The 16,006-nt window shown below is 38.4% G+C and overlaps 1 protein-coding gene across 1 annotated transcript in view; it reads left to right on the top strand.

Annotated features, from left to right (window-relative positions):
* Positions 1-16,006, top strand: part of TEX11 (testis expressed 11) — a 345,588-nt gene that overhangs the window by 249,453 nt on the left and 80,129 nt on the right. Inside the window, exons 18-19 of the mRNA XM_033849819.2 lie at positions 8,045-8,169; positions 13,169-13,254. Coding sequence (XP_033705710.1) covers positions 8,045-8,169; positions 13,169-13,254 — 211 coding nt within the window. The remainder of the gene's footprint in view (positions 1-8,044; positions 8,170-13,168; positions 13,255-16,006) is intronic.

Raw genomic sequence — 16,006 nt, 5'->3', positions numbered from 1 at the left:
CTTATTTCACTCTGTATGACAGACTCTAGGTCCGTCCACCTCACTACAAATAACTCAATTTCGTTTCTTTTTATGGATGAGTAATATTCCATTGTATATATGCGCCACATCTTCTTTATGCATTCATCTGTCAGTGCACACTTAGGTTGCTTGCATGTCCTGGCTACTGTAGATAGAGCTGCAGTGAACATTTTGGTACATGTCTCTTTTTAAATTATGGTTTTCTCAGGGTATATGCCCAGTAGTGGGATTGCTGGGTCATATGGTAGTTCTATTTTTAGTTTTATAAGGAACTTCCATACTGTTCTCCATAGTGGCTGTATCAATTTACATTCCCAACAACAGTGCAAGAGGGTTCACTTTTCTCCGCACCCTCTCCAACATTTACTGTTTGTAGATTTTTTGATGCTGGCCATTCTGACTGGTGTGAGCTGATACCTCATTGTAGTTTTGATTTGCATTTCTCTCATGATTAGTGATGTTGAGCATCCTTTCATGTGTTTTTTGGCAATCTGTATATCTTCTTTGGAGAAATGTCTATTTAGGTCTTCTGCCCATTTGTGGACTGGGTTGTTTGTGTTTTTTTTATACTGAGCTGCATGTGCTGCTTGTATATTTTGGAGATTAATCCTTTGTCAGTTGCTTCATTTACAAACATTTCCTCCCATTCTGAGGGTTCTCTTTCCATCTTGTTTGTGTTTTCCTTTGCTATGCAAAAGATTTTAAGTTTCATTAGGTCCCATTTGTTTATTTTTGTTTTTATTACCATTTCTCTAGGAGGTGGGTCAAAAAGGATCTTGCTGTGATTTATGTCATAGAGTGTTCTGCCTATGTTTTCCTCTAAGAGTTTGATAGTGTCTGGCCTTACATTTAGGTCTTTAATCCATTTTGAGTTTAGTTTTGTGTATGGTGATCCATTTTGAGTTTTTTTTGTGTATGGTGTTAGGGAGTGTTCGAATTTCATTCTTTTACATGTACTGTCCAGTTTTCCCAGTGCTAGTTATTGAAGAGTCTGTCTTTTCTCCATTGTATGTTCTTGCCTCCTTCATCAAAGATAAGGTGACCATATGTACATGGGTTTATCTCTGGGCTTTCTATCCTGTTCCATTGATCTATGTTTCTGTTTTTGTGCCAGTACCATACTGTCTTGATTATTGTAGCCTCGTAGTATAGTCTGAAGTCCAGAGCCTGATTCCTCTAGCTCCGTTTTTCTTTCTCAAGATTGCTTTGGCTATTCGGGGTCTTTTGTGTTTCCCTACAAGTTGTGAAATTTTTTCTTCTAGTTCTATGAAAAATGCCATTGGTAGTTGGATAGGAATTGCATTCAATCTGTACATTGCTTTGGGTAGTATAGTCATTTTCACAGTGTTGATTCTTCCAATCCAAGAACATGGTATATCTCTCCATCTGTGTGTATCATCTTTAATTTCTTTCATCAGTGTCTTATAGTTTTCCACGTACAGGTCTGTTGTCTCCTTAGGTAGGTTTATTCCTAGGTATTTTATTCTTTTTGTTGCAGTGGTAAATGGAAGTGTTTCCTTAATTTCTCTTTGAGATTTTTCATCTTTAGTGTATAGGAATGCAAGCGATTTCTGTGCATTAATTAATTTTGTGTCCTGCTACTTTACCAAATTCATTCATTAGCTCTAGTAGTTTTCTGATAGAATCTTTAGGATTCTCTATGTATAGTATCATGTCATCTGCAAACAGTGACAGCTTTACTTCTTCTTTTCCCATTTGGATTCCTTTTATTTCTTTTTCTTCTCTGATTGCTGTGACTAAAACTTCTAAAACTATGTTGCATATTGATGGTGAGTGTGGACAACCTTGTTTTGTTCCTGATTGTAGAGGAAATGGTTTCAGTTTTTCACTATTGAGAACGATGTTGGCTGTGGGTTTGTCATATATGGCCTTTATTATGTTGAGGTAAGTTCCCTCTATGCCTACATTCTGGAGGGTTTTTATCATAAATGTGTGTTGAATTTTGTCAAAAGCTTTTTCTGCATCTAATGAGATGATCATATGGTTTTTCTCCTTGAATTTGTTAATATGGTTTATCACATTGATTGATTTACATATATTGAAGAATTCTTGCATTCCTGAGATAAACCCCACTTGATCATGGTGTATGATCCTTTTAATTTGCTGTTGGATTCTGCTTGCAAGTATTTTGTTGAGGATTTTTGCATCTATGTTCATCAGTGATATTGGCCTGTAGTTTTCTTTCCTTGTGACATCTTTGTTTTTGTTTTTTGGCGGTACGCGGGCCTCTCACTGCCGTGGCCTCTCCTGCCGCAGAGCACAGGCTCCGGATGCGCAGGCTCAGTGGCCGTGACTCACAGGCCCAGCCGCTTTGCGGCATGTGGGATCTTCCTGGACCGGGACACGAACCCGTGTACCCTGCATCGGCAGGCGGACTCTCAACCAGTGTGCCACCAGGAAAGCCCTGTGACATCTTTGCCTGGTTTTGGTATCAGGGTGATGTTGGCCTCATAGTATGAGTTTGGGAGTGTTCCTCCCTCTGCTATATTTTGGAAGAGTTTGAGTAGGATAGGTATTGCTCTTCTCTAAATATATGTTAGAGTTCACCTGTGAAGCCTTCTGGTCCTGGGCTTTTTATGTTAGAAGATTTTTAATCACAGTCTCAATTTCACTGCTTATGTTGGTCTGTTTATATTTTCTATTTCTTCCTGGTTCAGTCTCGGAAGGTTGTGCATTTCTGAGAATTTGTCCATTTCTTCCAGGTTGTCCATTTTATTGGCATATAGTTGCTTGTAGTAATCTCTCATGATCCTTTGTATTTCTGCAGTGTCAGTTGTTACTTTCTTTTCATTTTTAAATCTACTGATTTGAGTCTTCTCCCTTCTTTTCTTGATGAGTCTACCTAATGGTTTATCAATTTTGTCTGTCTTCTCAAAGAACCAGCTTTTAGTTTTATTGATCTTTGCTGTCGTTTCCTTCATTTCTTCATTTATTTCTGATCTGATCTTTATGATTTTTTTCCTTCTGCTAACTTTGGGGGTTTTTGGTTCTTTTTTCTCTAACTGCATTAGGTGTAAAGTTAGGTTGTTTATATGAGATGTTTCTGGTTTCTTGAGGTAGGATTGTATTGTTGTAAACTTCCCTCTTAGAACTGCTTTTGCTGCATCCCATGGGTTTTGGGTCGTCATGTTTTCATTGTCATTTGTCTCTAGGTATTTTTTGATTTCCTCTTTGATTTCTTCAGTGACCTCTTGGTTATATAATAGTGTATTTTTTAGTTTCCACATGTTCGTACTTTTTACAGATTTTTTTCTGTAATTGATATCTAGATTCATAGCTTTGTGGTCAGAAAAGATACTTGATACAATTTCAATTCTCTTAAATTTAGCAAGGCTTGATTTCTGACCCACAGTATGATCTGTCCTGGAGAATGTTGCATGAGCACTTGAGAAGAAAATGTATTCTGTTGTTTTTGGATGCAATAATTCTGTAAATTATCAGTTAATTATCAGTTAAGTCGTCTTGTTTAGTATATTATTTAAAGCTTGGTTTCCTTATTTATTTTCATTTTGGATAATCTGTCCGTTGGTGAAAGTGGTGTGTTAAAGTCCCCTGCTATGACTGTGTTACTGTCGATTTCCCCTTTTATGGCTGTTAGCATTTGCTGTTAGGAGCATAAATATTTACAATTGTTAATATGTTTTTCTTGGATTGATCCCTTGATCATTATGTAGTGTCCTTCTTTGTCTCTTTTAATAGTGTTTATTTTAAGTCTATTTTGTCGGATATGAGAATTGCTACTCCAGCTTTCTTTTGATTTCCAATTGCGTGGAGTATCTTTTTCCATCCCCTCACTTTCAGTCTGTATGTGTCCCTAGGTCTGAAGTGGGTCTTTTGTAGACAGCATATATATGGGTCTTATTTTTGTATCCATTCAGCCAGTCTGTGTCTTTTGGTTGGAGCATTTAATCCATTTACATTTAAGGTAGTTATCGATATGTATGTTCCTATTACCATTTTCTTAATTGTTTTGGGTTTGTTATTGTAGGTCTTTTCCTTCTCTTGTGTTTCCTGCCTAGAGAAGTTGCCTTTGCATTTATTGTAAAGCTGGGTTGGTCGTGCTGAATTCTCTTAGCTTTTGTGTGTCTGTCAAGGTTTTAATTTCTCTGTTGAATCTCAATGAGATCCTTGCTGGGTAGAGTAATCTTGGTTGTAGGTTTTTTCTTTTCATCACTTTAAGTATGTCCTGCCACTCCCTTCTGGCTTGCAGAGTTTTTGCTGAAAGGTCAGCTGTTAACCTAATGGGGATTCCCCTGTATGTTATTTGTTGCTTTTCCCCTGCTGCTTTTAATAATTTTTCTTTTCATTTAAGTTTTGATAGTTTGATTAATATTTGTCTTCACGTGTTTCTCCTTGGATTTATCATGTATGGGACTCTCTGCGGTTCCTGGAATTGATTGACTATTTCCTTTCCCATATTACGGAAGTTTTCAACTATAATCTCTTCAAATATTTTCTCAGTCCCTTTCTTTTTCTCTTCTTCTTCTGGGACCCCTATGATTCGAATGTTGGTGCATTTAATGTTGTCTCAAAGGTCTCTGAGACTGTCCTGAATTCTTTTCATTCTCTTTTCTTTATTCTGCTCTGTGGTAGTTATTTCCACTATTTTATTTCCCAGGTCATTTTTCCGTTCTTCTGCCTCAGTTATTCTACTATTGATTCCTTCTAGGGAATTTTAATTTCATTTATTATTGTGTTGTTCATCATTCTTTGTTTGCTCTTTAGTTCCTTTTGATCCTTGTTAAATGATTCTTGTATTTTCTCCATTCTATTTCCAAAATTTTGGATCATCTTTACTATCATTATTCTGAATTCTTTTTCAGGTAGACTGCCTATTTCGTCTTCACTTGTTAGGTCTGGTGGGTTTTTGCCTTCCTCCTTCATCTGCTGTGTGTTTCTCTGTCTTCTCATTTTGCTTAACTTACCGTGTTTGCCGTCTTCTTTTTGCAAGCTGCAGGTTCTTAGTTCTTGTTGTTTTTGGTGTCCGCTCCCAGTGGGTAAGTTTGGTTCAGTGGATTGTGTAGGCTTCCTGGTGGAGCTGACTGGTGCCTGTGTTCTGTTGGATGAGGCTGGATCTTGTCTTTCTGATGGGCAGGACTGCGCCCGGTGGTGTGTTTTGGGGTGTCTGTGACCGTATTATGATTTTAGGCAGCCTTTCTGCTAGTGGGTCGTGTTTTGTTCCTGTCTTGCTAGGTGTTTGGCATAAGGTGTCCAGCACTGTAGCTTGCTGGTCATTGAGTGGAGCTGGTCGTAGCGTTGAGATGGAGATCTCTGGGAGAGCTTTCGCTGTTTGATAATACATGGAGCAGGGAGGTCTCCTGTGGTCCAATGTCCTGAACTCGGGTCTCCCACCTCAGAGGCACAGGCCTGACACCCAGCTGGAGCACCAACACCCTGTCAGCCACACAGCTCGGAGGAAAAGGAGAAAAAAGGAAAGAAAGAAAGAAAAATAAAATAAAATGGAATTATTAAAATAAAATATTAAACATTAAAAAGTAATAAAAAAAGAAAGAAAGAAGAGAGCAACCAAACCAAAAAACCAATCCAACAATGATAACAAGTGCTAAAAACTATAGTAAAAAAAAAACCAAAACAATGGACAGACAGAACCCTAGGACAAATGGTAAAAGCAAACCTATACAGACAAAATCACATACACATATACACGCATGAAAAGTGAAAAAGGAAAAAGTATATGTATCTATATATTAAAAAAAAGAAAGAGAGCAACCAAGTCAATACACAAATCTACCAGTGATTATAAACTCTAAATATTGAAATACGATAAACATAAAACCAGAAACAAATTAGATGCAGAAAGCAAACCCCAAGTCTACATTTGCTCCCAAAATCCACCGCCTCAATTTTGGGATGATTCGTTGTCTATTCAGGTATTCCAGAGATGCAGGGTACATCAAGTTGAATGTGGAGATTTAATCCACTGCTCCTGAGGCTGCTGGGAGAACCTTCCCTTTCTCTTCTTTGTTCGCACAGCTCCTGGGATTCAGCTTTGGATTTGGCTCCGCCTCTGCGTGTAGGTCTCCTGAGGGCATCTGTTTTTCCGCTCAGACAGGGAAAAAAAGTAGCAGCTGATTAAGGGGCTCTGGCTCACTCAGGCCAGGGGGAGGGAGGAGTACGGAATGTGTGGCGAGCCTGTGGCGGCAGAGGCCAGCGTGAAGTTGCAACAGCCTGAGGCATGCCGTATGTTCTCCTGGGGAAGTTGTCCTTGGATCATGGGACCCTGGCCGTGGTGGGCTGCACAGACTTTCGGGAGGGGCTGTGTGGATAGTGACCTGTGCTTGCACACAGGCTTCTTGGTCCTGCAGCAGCAGCCTTAACGTTTCATGCCCGTCTCTGGTGTCTGTGCTGATAAACGCGGCTCTCATCTGTCTCTGGAGCTTGTTTAGGCAGTGGTCTGAATTGCCTCTCCTTGCACACCCTGAAACAATGGTCTCTTTCCTCTTAGGCAGTTCCAGACTTTCTCCCAGACTCCCTCCCGTCTAGCTTTGGTGCACTAGCCCCCTTCAGGCTGTGTTCAGCCAGCCAACCCCAGTCCTCTCCCTTGGACCTGACCTCCGACTCCGGAGCTTCAGCTCCCAGCCCCTGCCCACCCCAGTGGGTGAGCAGACAAGCCTCTCAGGCTGGTGAGTGCTGGTCGGCACTGATCCTCTGTGCGGGAATCTCTCCGCTTTGCCCTCTGCACCCCTATTTCTGCACTCTCCTCCATGGCTCTGAAGCTTCCCTTCCAACCCCCCCGCCCCCTGTCTCTGCCAGTGAAGGGCCTTCCTAGTGTATAGAAACTTTTCCTCCTTCATAGCTCCCTCCCAGAGGTGCAGGTCCTGTCCCTATTCTTTTGTCTCTGTTTTTTCTTTTTCCTTTTGCCCTACCCAGGTACATGGGTATTTTCTTGCCTTTTGGGAAGTCTGAGGTCTTCTTCCAGCGTTCAGTAGGTGTTCTCTAGGAGTTGTTTCACAAGTAGATGTATTTCTGATGTATTTGTGGGGGGGGAAGGTGATCTCCACGTCTTACCCCTCCACCATCTTAAAGGTCTCTCTATCTCTGTCTTTTAATTGGATCATCTAGACCATTTATATATATATATATATTATTTTATTTTATTATTTTTTTTTTTTTGCGGTACATGGGCCTCTCACTGTTGTGGCCTCTCCCATTGCGGAGCACAGGCTCTGGACTCGCAGGCTCAGTGGCCATGGCTCACGGGCCTAGCCGCTCCGTGGCATGTGGGATCTTCCCGGACCAGGGCACGAACCCGTGTCCCCTGCATCGGCAGGCGGACTCTCAACCACTGCGCCACCAGGGAAGCCCTAGACCATTTATATTTTAACGTGATTACTGATATGGCTAAGTTTAAATTTAGCATCTTGTTATTTGTCTTCTAGTTGTCCTATCTGGTCTTTGTTGCCATTTTTCTTTTTTCTGCCCTTCTTTTAGATTAATTAATATTTTATAATTATGTTTATCTCATTCTTTGGCTTATTAGGTATAACTTTTTGTTTTGTTATTTTAGTTGTTACTTAAGGCCTATAGTACATATATATCTAACTTATCATGGTCTAACTTTAAGACATATAAGGAAATATAATACCACCATTCTTTTTTTTTACTTTATTCTGTATTAGAATCCACTATGTGGATGTGCCAAATTGTATTTAACCCATACATTATTGATGAAATTTAGGTTCATTCCATATTTCACTCTTACAAAAAATTGCTGTGTGAACATATTTGTATGTTTTTATTCACTTTTCGGATGTATCCATGGAATAAATTCATAGAGGCGAATTGCCTAGTTGGGCATTTTTTGTGACATTCAAGTCCTCCTTGACAGTTTAGCAATTTAGATGACTTTATGAAAATTTATATTTTAAAGATATTAATGCTCTTAAAACAAATTCCAAAGTCATTGGGATATAATTAACCAGAGATAGCTATTATCTTTGATAAGAGTATCTCATTTTTTAATTGTTTCCTTGTTTTTCAGCTTTGCAGGCAATTGCTCCTTCAGAGAATTTATTAAGAGCTGAAGAACAAGAAGAGAATGATGTAGTTACAAATAGAAGTTTAGTTTCCATGTTCTTCAGTTTAGCTGCCCAGTGTGCTCTTCAGGTAATTCTTATGTACCCATCTATGAGATTTTTACCTCTTTTCCATTTTCAGAGACAATTAGAATGGAATCATCATCAGTTAGGCACAGGAGAGGCCTTTCTTTATCCTCTATTTTGCCTCATTGTTTTCACACCAAGCTTTGTTGCAGAATTGCTTTATTTCTCTTCATTGCTTTATGATATAGATAAAAGTAAATAAAACAAAGTGAGGTAATAGTTTTGAGCTTAAAACAACAGAAAAACTAAGCATAGCAAAACATTAACTTTTATTAGAAACTTGAGATTTGAAGTACTATACCATGCAAAAAAATAGTCATCTATTTGGAAACTTATCTTTATCATCAGTTTGCAAAAAAAAAAAAAAACACAGTTTAAATCTTAATGGACCTTTTTAGTTTGTAACCAGAAAGCGACTTTAGTTTAGAAGTATTAAATACTTGCACCTCCTTTGTTTACTTGCAAAATTCTGGTCTTAGTAATATACAGGATTAGGAGAAGCATTGTAGCAACTGTGGAGCTCTTGGACTAGGTGATAGACTAGGTTTGAATTCTGGCTCTGCCACTTAAGTTCTTCCCTTCTTTGAATCTTAATTTCATCATTTGTAAAATAAAGATAATACCTAACTCCAGTGTTATTGTGAAAATTGACTAAGAGGATGGCTGAAAATGTGATTTGTAATTAAAGAAGCTTGATCTACGCATATAGTGTTTCTGTTCTTATTAACGATATACAATCTGGCCACAGCTGTCTCTTCTACTTTATCTCATATTACTCCCCTGTATCATCATTATAGTGATGTAAGCCACCATTACGTTAGGCACAGGATCTAGAATGGTGGAGGCACAGGCCCTCTATAACTCCAAGCAAATACAGTGTCTGTCAAACAGGCCAGTCACATTCCTTTTTCTGTGTCTGGTTCATACCATCCCATCTTTTAAGAAATGTTCTTATTTAAATGCCACCTTTTCAAAGTCCAACTTAAGATTTCCTTCCGCTGTAGAGACTTCCCAAATCAATTCCAGTCCTCAATTGCTCTCTTTCTACTCTAAGTTTCAGTAATTTTTAACGTGTGTGCTAGTTATTTGGTCTGTATCATATATACTGCCTTATATTGCTAATGCATGGATTGTCTGTCTAACTTGACTTATAAAGTCCTTGAGGGCCATATTTCTAGTCCCTTGCCCAATATCTTGCCCAAAGTAGTAGCTGAATACAGTTTTGAATGATATGTTTTGATGTTAATGAATAGGATAATAGAACTCTTGGAAGAGGAAAAATATTTGGCAGATGTAGATACATGATGTGCTTGTGCAGGAAATGAGAGAAAAATCTCTAATGGGGAACCCAAAGGCAAATATCTTTTTAAAGGAAGGTTTATAAAGTTACATTTGATGGAAAGCAGAAGAAAGCCAATGGAAGAATTATAGAACTATATTTCTGAAAAGGAAAATAATTTTAATAGAGGAGAAAGAATCAGGAAAAAAAAAAGCCTCAAGTAGTTTGAATTAGAAGATGGAAGGAAGGATGGATGAGCCAAACCCAGGAAACTGAATATATCTCTACAAAAGAACAAGGGTGGAATCCAGTTTTTACTTACTACAATTGCTTTGCAAAAGGCATTTCAAGTGCTAGTGAAACTATCATTCATTCAGCAAATATTTATTGAGCACCTACTAAGTGCCAGGCACTGTTATAGTCTCTTGGGATAAATTAGTAAACAAAACAGTGATACGCCTTCTTGGAGCTAACATTCAAGCAGGAGGAGAGAAGATAATAATAGGCATAATAAATAAGAAATTATATAATATGTTAGAAGATGATAATATAGAAAAATAGAGCAGGATAACAATCCTCTGGGATTGGTGTGAGTTATTTTTTTTAAATAGGGTGGTGAAGATAGGTCTCATCGAGGAGATGACATTTGTACAAAGACTTGAAATTGTTGAGGGAGTTAGCCCTGTAGATATATGGGGGGAGTGAAGAGGAAGAGTAATACAGGCAGAGGTAACAGCCAATACAAAGGCCCTAAGGTATGTATCAAGGAAGCAAGTATGGCTAGAATGAATAAAGGGTGGGATTAGTGAGAGATGAAGTCAGAGAGGTGATAGTTTGGATTATGTAGATCCTTATAGGCCAGTGAAAGGACTTTGACTTTTACTCTGAATGACATGGGGAACCATTGGAAGGTTTTTAACAGAGCAGTGACATGATTTGACTTTCATCTTGGCTGTTTTATTGAAAATAGACCATAAAAAAACCAAGCAAGGAGACCTGTTAGGAAGTTTTCGAAGTAATCCAGGGAAGATTAAGGTGACTCAGATAAGGGAGATAACAGTGGAGGTAAATGATAACAGAATTTGCTGACAGATTGGATGATGGGTATAAGAGAAAGAGACTGGGTCATCAAGTGGAGTTGCCATCAGTTGAACTAGGAAAGGCTGCAAATAGAGTACGGTTGGGGTGAAAATCAGGAGTTCAGTTTGGACATGATGCATTTGAGATGTCTATTAGACTATCCAAGTAGAGGTCTGAATAGTCAGTTGTATATATGACTCCGGAGTTGTGAAAGAGGTCTGGGCTGAAGAGAAAAGTTTAATAAGAGTCATTAATATATAGATGGTATATAAAGCTATGAGACTGGGATGTCATCACCAAGGGAGTGAGTATATATGCAGTAGAGATGAGGACCAGAGACTGAGCCTGAAACCCTCAAACATTAATGGTTTGGAGAAAAGAAGAGGAACCAGTAAAGGATAATGAAAGGGAGTAATCCATGAGGTAGGGGAAAACAAGGATGATGTGGTGTCTTGGAAGCCAAATGTGTTTCAAGGAGGAAAGAGTGATCAACTATGTTGAATGTTGCTGATAGGTCAAATACAGTGAGGACTGAGAACTGACCATTGGAATTTATAATATGGAGGTCATCGGTGAGTTTGACAAGAGCAGTTTTGGTAGAGGTAGGACAAACACCTGATTATAGTAGGCTCAAGAGAGAATTGAAGGAAAGGAATTGGATACAGTAAGTATAGACAATTCTTTAGAAGAGTTTACTACAAAGGGAAGAAAAGAAGTTGGGCAAGAAAACAAAATTTTTTTTTAAGTTGGGCAGTAGTTGGTGAGAGAAGTAGGATCAAGAGGTTTGTTTGTTTGCTTAAATGGGATGAGTGAGAATGTTTATTTGCTAATAGGAATGACCCAGTTAAGAGAACAAAAACTGACAATGTGAGAGAGAAAAATGAAAATTGTTAGAGTAATGTCATTAAATAGGCAAGAGGTGATGGATGCAAGTGTATAAGTTTAGGGTTTGGCTCTAGGAAGAAACATGGATAGTTCATTTATGATAGCAGTTGAGAAGGCAGAGTATGTGGTGTGGTTCCTGGTGTGTGAATAGAAGTGGTAGTGGGAATCTGTGGAAGTTCTCTTTCTGCTTCAGTTTTCTCAGTGAAGTAGGAAACAAGGTCATCACCTGAGAGTGAGAATAGGAGAGGAGGTGTTAGGTGTTGAGAAAAGAGGATAAGATATCAACTAATCATCCAGAAAATCAAGAAAGTGAATGGCAAGGGTAGTGTGGTATGCTTGCCTTGTGGCAGTAAGGTCCATTTGATGAAGTTTTAAAAATAAAACAAATAGTTTTACAGGTTTTTACCCAGCTACTTTCAGCTGCATGGATGCAGGCACAAAAGTCACTAGAAAGTTGAATTTAACCAGGCTTATGGTTTTGCCAGGTGAATACAATGAAGCAAAAGAGGGGCAGGAAAATCAAGGAACAAGGGAGTGATTATAATTAATCCCCATGGAATTTAAACTGGATGCAGAGGAGGACTTCAAGGGGATGAGGGATGGTGAAATATTAGTAGTATCAATGTATTGGAGATCTTAATGCAGTTGAAGGATTGCTGGAGTGGTAGAGGGAGTGAATTAGAAAGGTAGGAGATGGTAGAATACATGAAATAGAGCAGGGTACAAGACAAGAGTGAGGGAGTGAGGCACCTAGAATTGGTCCATGCACAACCTGAGAATGAGTGTGTCCATAAATTGTGTACCCTAGGAGCCTCACTTGCATGACCTGGCTTTTAGTGATGACAGTGCCCAGTGAATGACTGTGCTAGTGAATGGCTAAGATAATTGGCAGAGTGGAATTCAAGGAAATAAGAGACTAGGATATTAAAAGGATCATCTATCTGTATAATGAAAATGCCAAAAATTGACAGGAGTATATTTTGGAAAAAATAACTGTGAGGAGTAGATAAATCATTAAGAAATGAGAAGAAATGGTCTGAGAGCAGTTCACCATAACAGTGAGGGATAATGGGTGATATAGTCTGGTGACAGGAAATTCAAAGCTGGGGGTTTTAGGGAGCAAGAGGGAGAATAATTCTAAAACAGCAATGAAGAGCAAAAATGATGCCTACTCCATCTCCAGGTCTAGGGAGATGAAAGAAAAACAGCCACTACTTGAGAGGGCTTTATTGGAAGCAGTGTCCTTGGAGAAACCTAGATTTCCATTAGAGAAAGAATGTAGAGGGAACTTTCTGGGAAGAAGTTGCTCATAGAGGAGACTTTGCTGATAATGGACTGAATTTCAGAAGGCATAGTGGAAGGGTTGGAGGAGTTGGGGAGAAATGAGAAAAGAGGATGAAAGGGATTTACAGAGGGTGCTGGAAATGAGGGTGACCTCAGAGTCCAGGGTTCTTTTGGCTACTGCTGACAAACAGGAATAAAGAGCACAGTAAGATTAGTCCTAGTGAATTCAAGGCAGTGTTGGCAAGGCTGTAAGTGTTTATGGATAGGGAGGAGTGGCTTTCTGGGGCCAATATGAACCTGTTCTGTTTTTGTCAATGAGTTATATCTTCATTCTACCATCTTGCAGTAGCTCTTTTTAGAATACAAAACAAACAAGTTCAGATTTTGTCTTCCCCTTAATGGACAGGAATATAGATAACATTTTATAAGTATCACTTTGAGATGTAATTTAACATATTATATTTGTTCTTTATAGAATGAACAACAAATCGTGGCAGAAAAAGCTTTGGAATATTTAGCTCAATATTCAGAAGACGGACAACAAGTCATTATAGCTTTAAAGTAAGTAATCCACATCCTGTGGATGTGAAAGGATCTCCTCTGTACATGTTACTCTTGGTGTATAAACTTTGCCAAAATAGTACTGATGGGATCAAGCTGAGTCAGTGCCTACAATACCAAGTGGGTTTTTTCCTAGCTTTATTGAGATGTAACTGACAAATGGTGGCATTGTATAAGTTAAGATATGTAACCTGGTGATTTAATACACATTTGTATTATGAAATAGCACAGTAAGATTAGTTAATACATCCATCACCTCACAAAATTACACACTGTGTGTGGTGAGAACATTTAAGATTGACTCTCTTAGCAACTTTCAAATGTATAATACAGTATGGTTAACTACAGTCACCATGCTGTACGTTAGATCTTTGGAATGTATTCATCTTATAACTGGAAGTTTATACCCTTTGACCAACATCTCCCCATTTTCTCCACCCACAGGCCCTGGCAAACATCATTCTACTCTATTTCTATGTGTTTGGATTTTCTTTCTTTCTTTTTTTTTCTTTTGTTTTTTTTTTTCTAGAGATCCCACATATAAGTGGACAATACAGTTTTTGTCTTTCTCTGTCTGACTTATTTCACTTAGTACAATGCCTTCAAGGTCCATCTGTGTTGTCACAAAAGGCAGGATTTTCTTCTTTTATTTGGTTGAATAATATTCCTGTTTGTGTGTGTGTACATATACCACATTTTCTTTATTCCTCCACTGATGGACACTTAGGTTGTTTCCATGTCTTGGCTATTGTGGATAATGCTACCGTGAACATGGGGGTGCAGCTATCTCTTCAAGATAGTGATTTCCTTTCCTTTGGATATATACCCAGAAGTGGGATTGCTGGATTGTATAGTAGTTTTATTTTTACTTTTTAAGGAACCTCCATGCTGTTTTCCACAGTGGCTGTACCAGTTTGCATTCCCATCAACAATGCACTAGGGCTCCCTTTTCTCTACAGCACTTGTTATGTCTCGTCTTTTTGATAATAGCCATCCTAACAGGTGTGGGGTGATATTTCATTGTGGTTTTGATTTGCATTTCTCTGATGATTAGTAATGTTCAGCATCTTTTCATGTACCTGTTGGCCATTTGGATGTCTTCTTTGGTAAAATACCTATTCAGGGGCTCTGCCCTTTTTTTTTTTTTTTTTTTTTTTTTTTTGCGGTACGCGGGCCTCTCACTGTTGTGGCCTCTCCTGTTGCGGAGCACAGGCTCCGGACGCGCAGGCTCAGCGGCCATGGCGCACGGGCCCAGCCACTCCGTGGCATGTGGGATCTTCCCGGACCGGGGCACAAACCCGTGTCCCCTGCATCGGCAGGCGGACTCTCAACCACTGCGCCACCAGGGAAGCCCATCTGTCCTTTTTTTTTTTTTTTTTGCCCATTTTTTAATAAGATTATTTGTTTTTTGCTGTGGAGTTGTAGGAGTTCCTTATATATTTTGTATATTAACCCCTTATCAGATATATTGTTTGCAAACATTTTCTCCCATTCCATAGGTTGCCTTTTCATTTTTTTTGATAGTTTCCTTTGCTGTGCAGAAGCTTTTTTACTTTGATGTAGCCCCACTTATTCATTTTTGCTTTTGTTGCTTGTGCTTTGGGTGTCATATCCAAAAAATCATTGTCAAGGAGCTTTTTCCCTGTGTTTTCTTCTAGGACGTTTATGGTTTCAAGTCTTATATTTAAGTCTTTAATCCATTTTGAGTTAGTTTTTCTGAGTAGTGAAAGATAGGGGTCCAATTGCATTCTTTTGTATGTGGATATCCAGTTTTCCCAGTACCACTTATTGAAAAGGTTATCTTTCCTCCATTAAATATTCTTGTCTCCCTTGTCGTATATTAGTTGACAGTATATATATGGGTTTATTTCTGGGCTCTCTGTTCTATCGGTCTATGTGACTATTTTTATGCCAATACCATGCTGTTTTGATTACTATAGCTTTGTAGTATAGTTTGAAAACAAGAAATGTGATGGCTCTAGCTTTGTTCTTTTTCAAGCTTGCTTTTGTTGTTCAGGGTCTTTTGTGGTTTCATTTGAATTTTAGGATTTTTTTTTTTCTATTTATGTGAAAAATGCTATTGGAAATTTGGTAGGGATGCTTAAGGTAAAAAAAGATATCAGTTGAAACTGATCTTCCCCTTTCTCTGTTTGTATGAAGAAAATGGTTTATCAAAAGGGAACTTTTACATACAATAATGAGACAGAGGAAGGTGAGGTTAGGACATGGTAACTCCTAATGATGTAACTGAGAATATGCCAGTGGGAAAAATAAACCAGAAGGGTTCTATAGTGATTCTCCCATTGGTTAACTATACTTGAGGCCATACTTCTGAAGGGAAATGGAGTCACAGATACAAAAGTATCAGAAGGAGTCTTGAGATACATACGTTTAGTCAGATAAATATCTAAAATTATTCTGGATGATTGATGGTGTTTTTTCTTTTTAAAGATTTTTAGGCTTTGAAACTTTACAAACTACCTTATTTTGTCAGTTTGTCATTATGCCGTCAGATCCCTTCAAAAAATATTCATCCTAGTTTATGTGGAACCCAAAGGCCAGTTCCAGGTTCCTTTATAGAAAGAAAAATATAAAAGACTTGTACACTATATCTGATGTTCTGGCAGGTGATTTGGGGCAATTATATAAACTGTGGAACTATTTAAGAATTTGTCAAGCAACATTTTCGTTTTAAAATTATTTTATTAAATTACTCTTCCAAAATTACAAAGTTGGTATGTTTTCATTGCAA

The sequence above is a fragment of the Tursiops truncatus genome, chromosome X, assembly GCF_011762595.2.
Source record: "Tursiops truncatus isolate mTurTru1 chromosome X, mTurTru1.mat.Y, whole genome shotgun sequence".
NCBI lineage: Eukaryota > Metazoa > Chordata > Mammalia > Artiodactyla > Delphinidae > Tursiops > Tursiops truncatus.
Note: the sequence above shows the minus strand (reverse complement) of the source record. Positions and strands in the feature narration are given on the sequence as shown.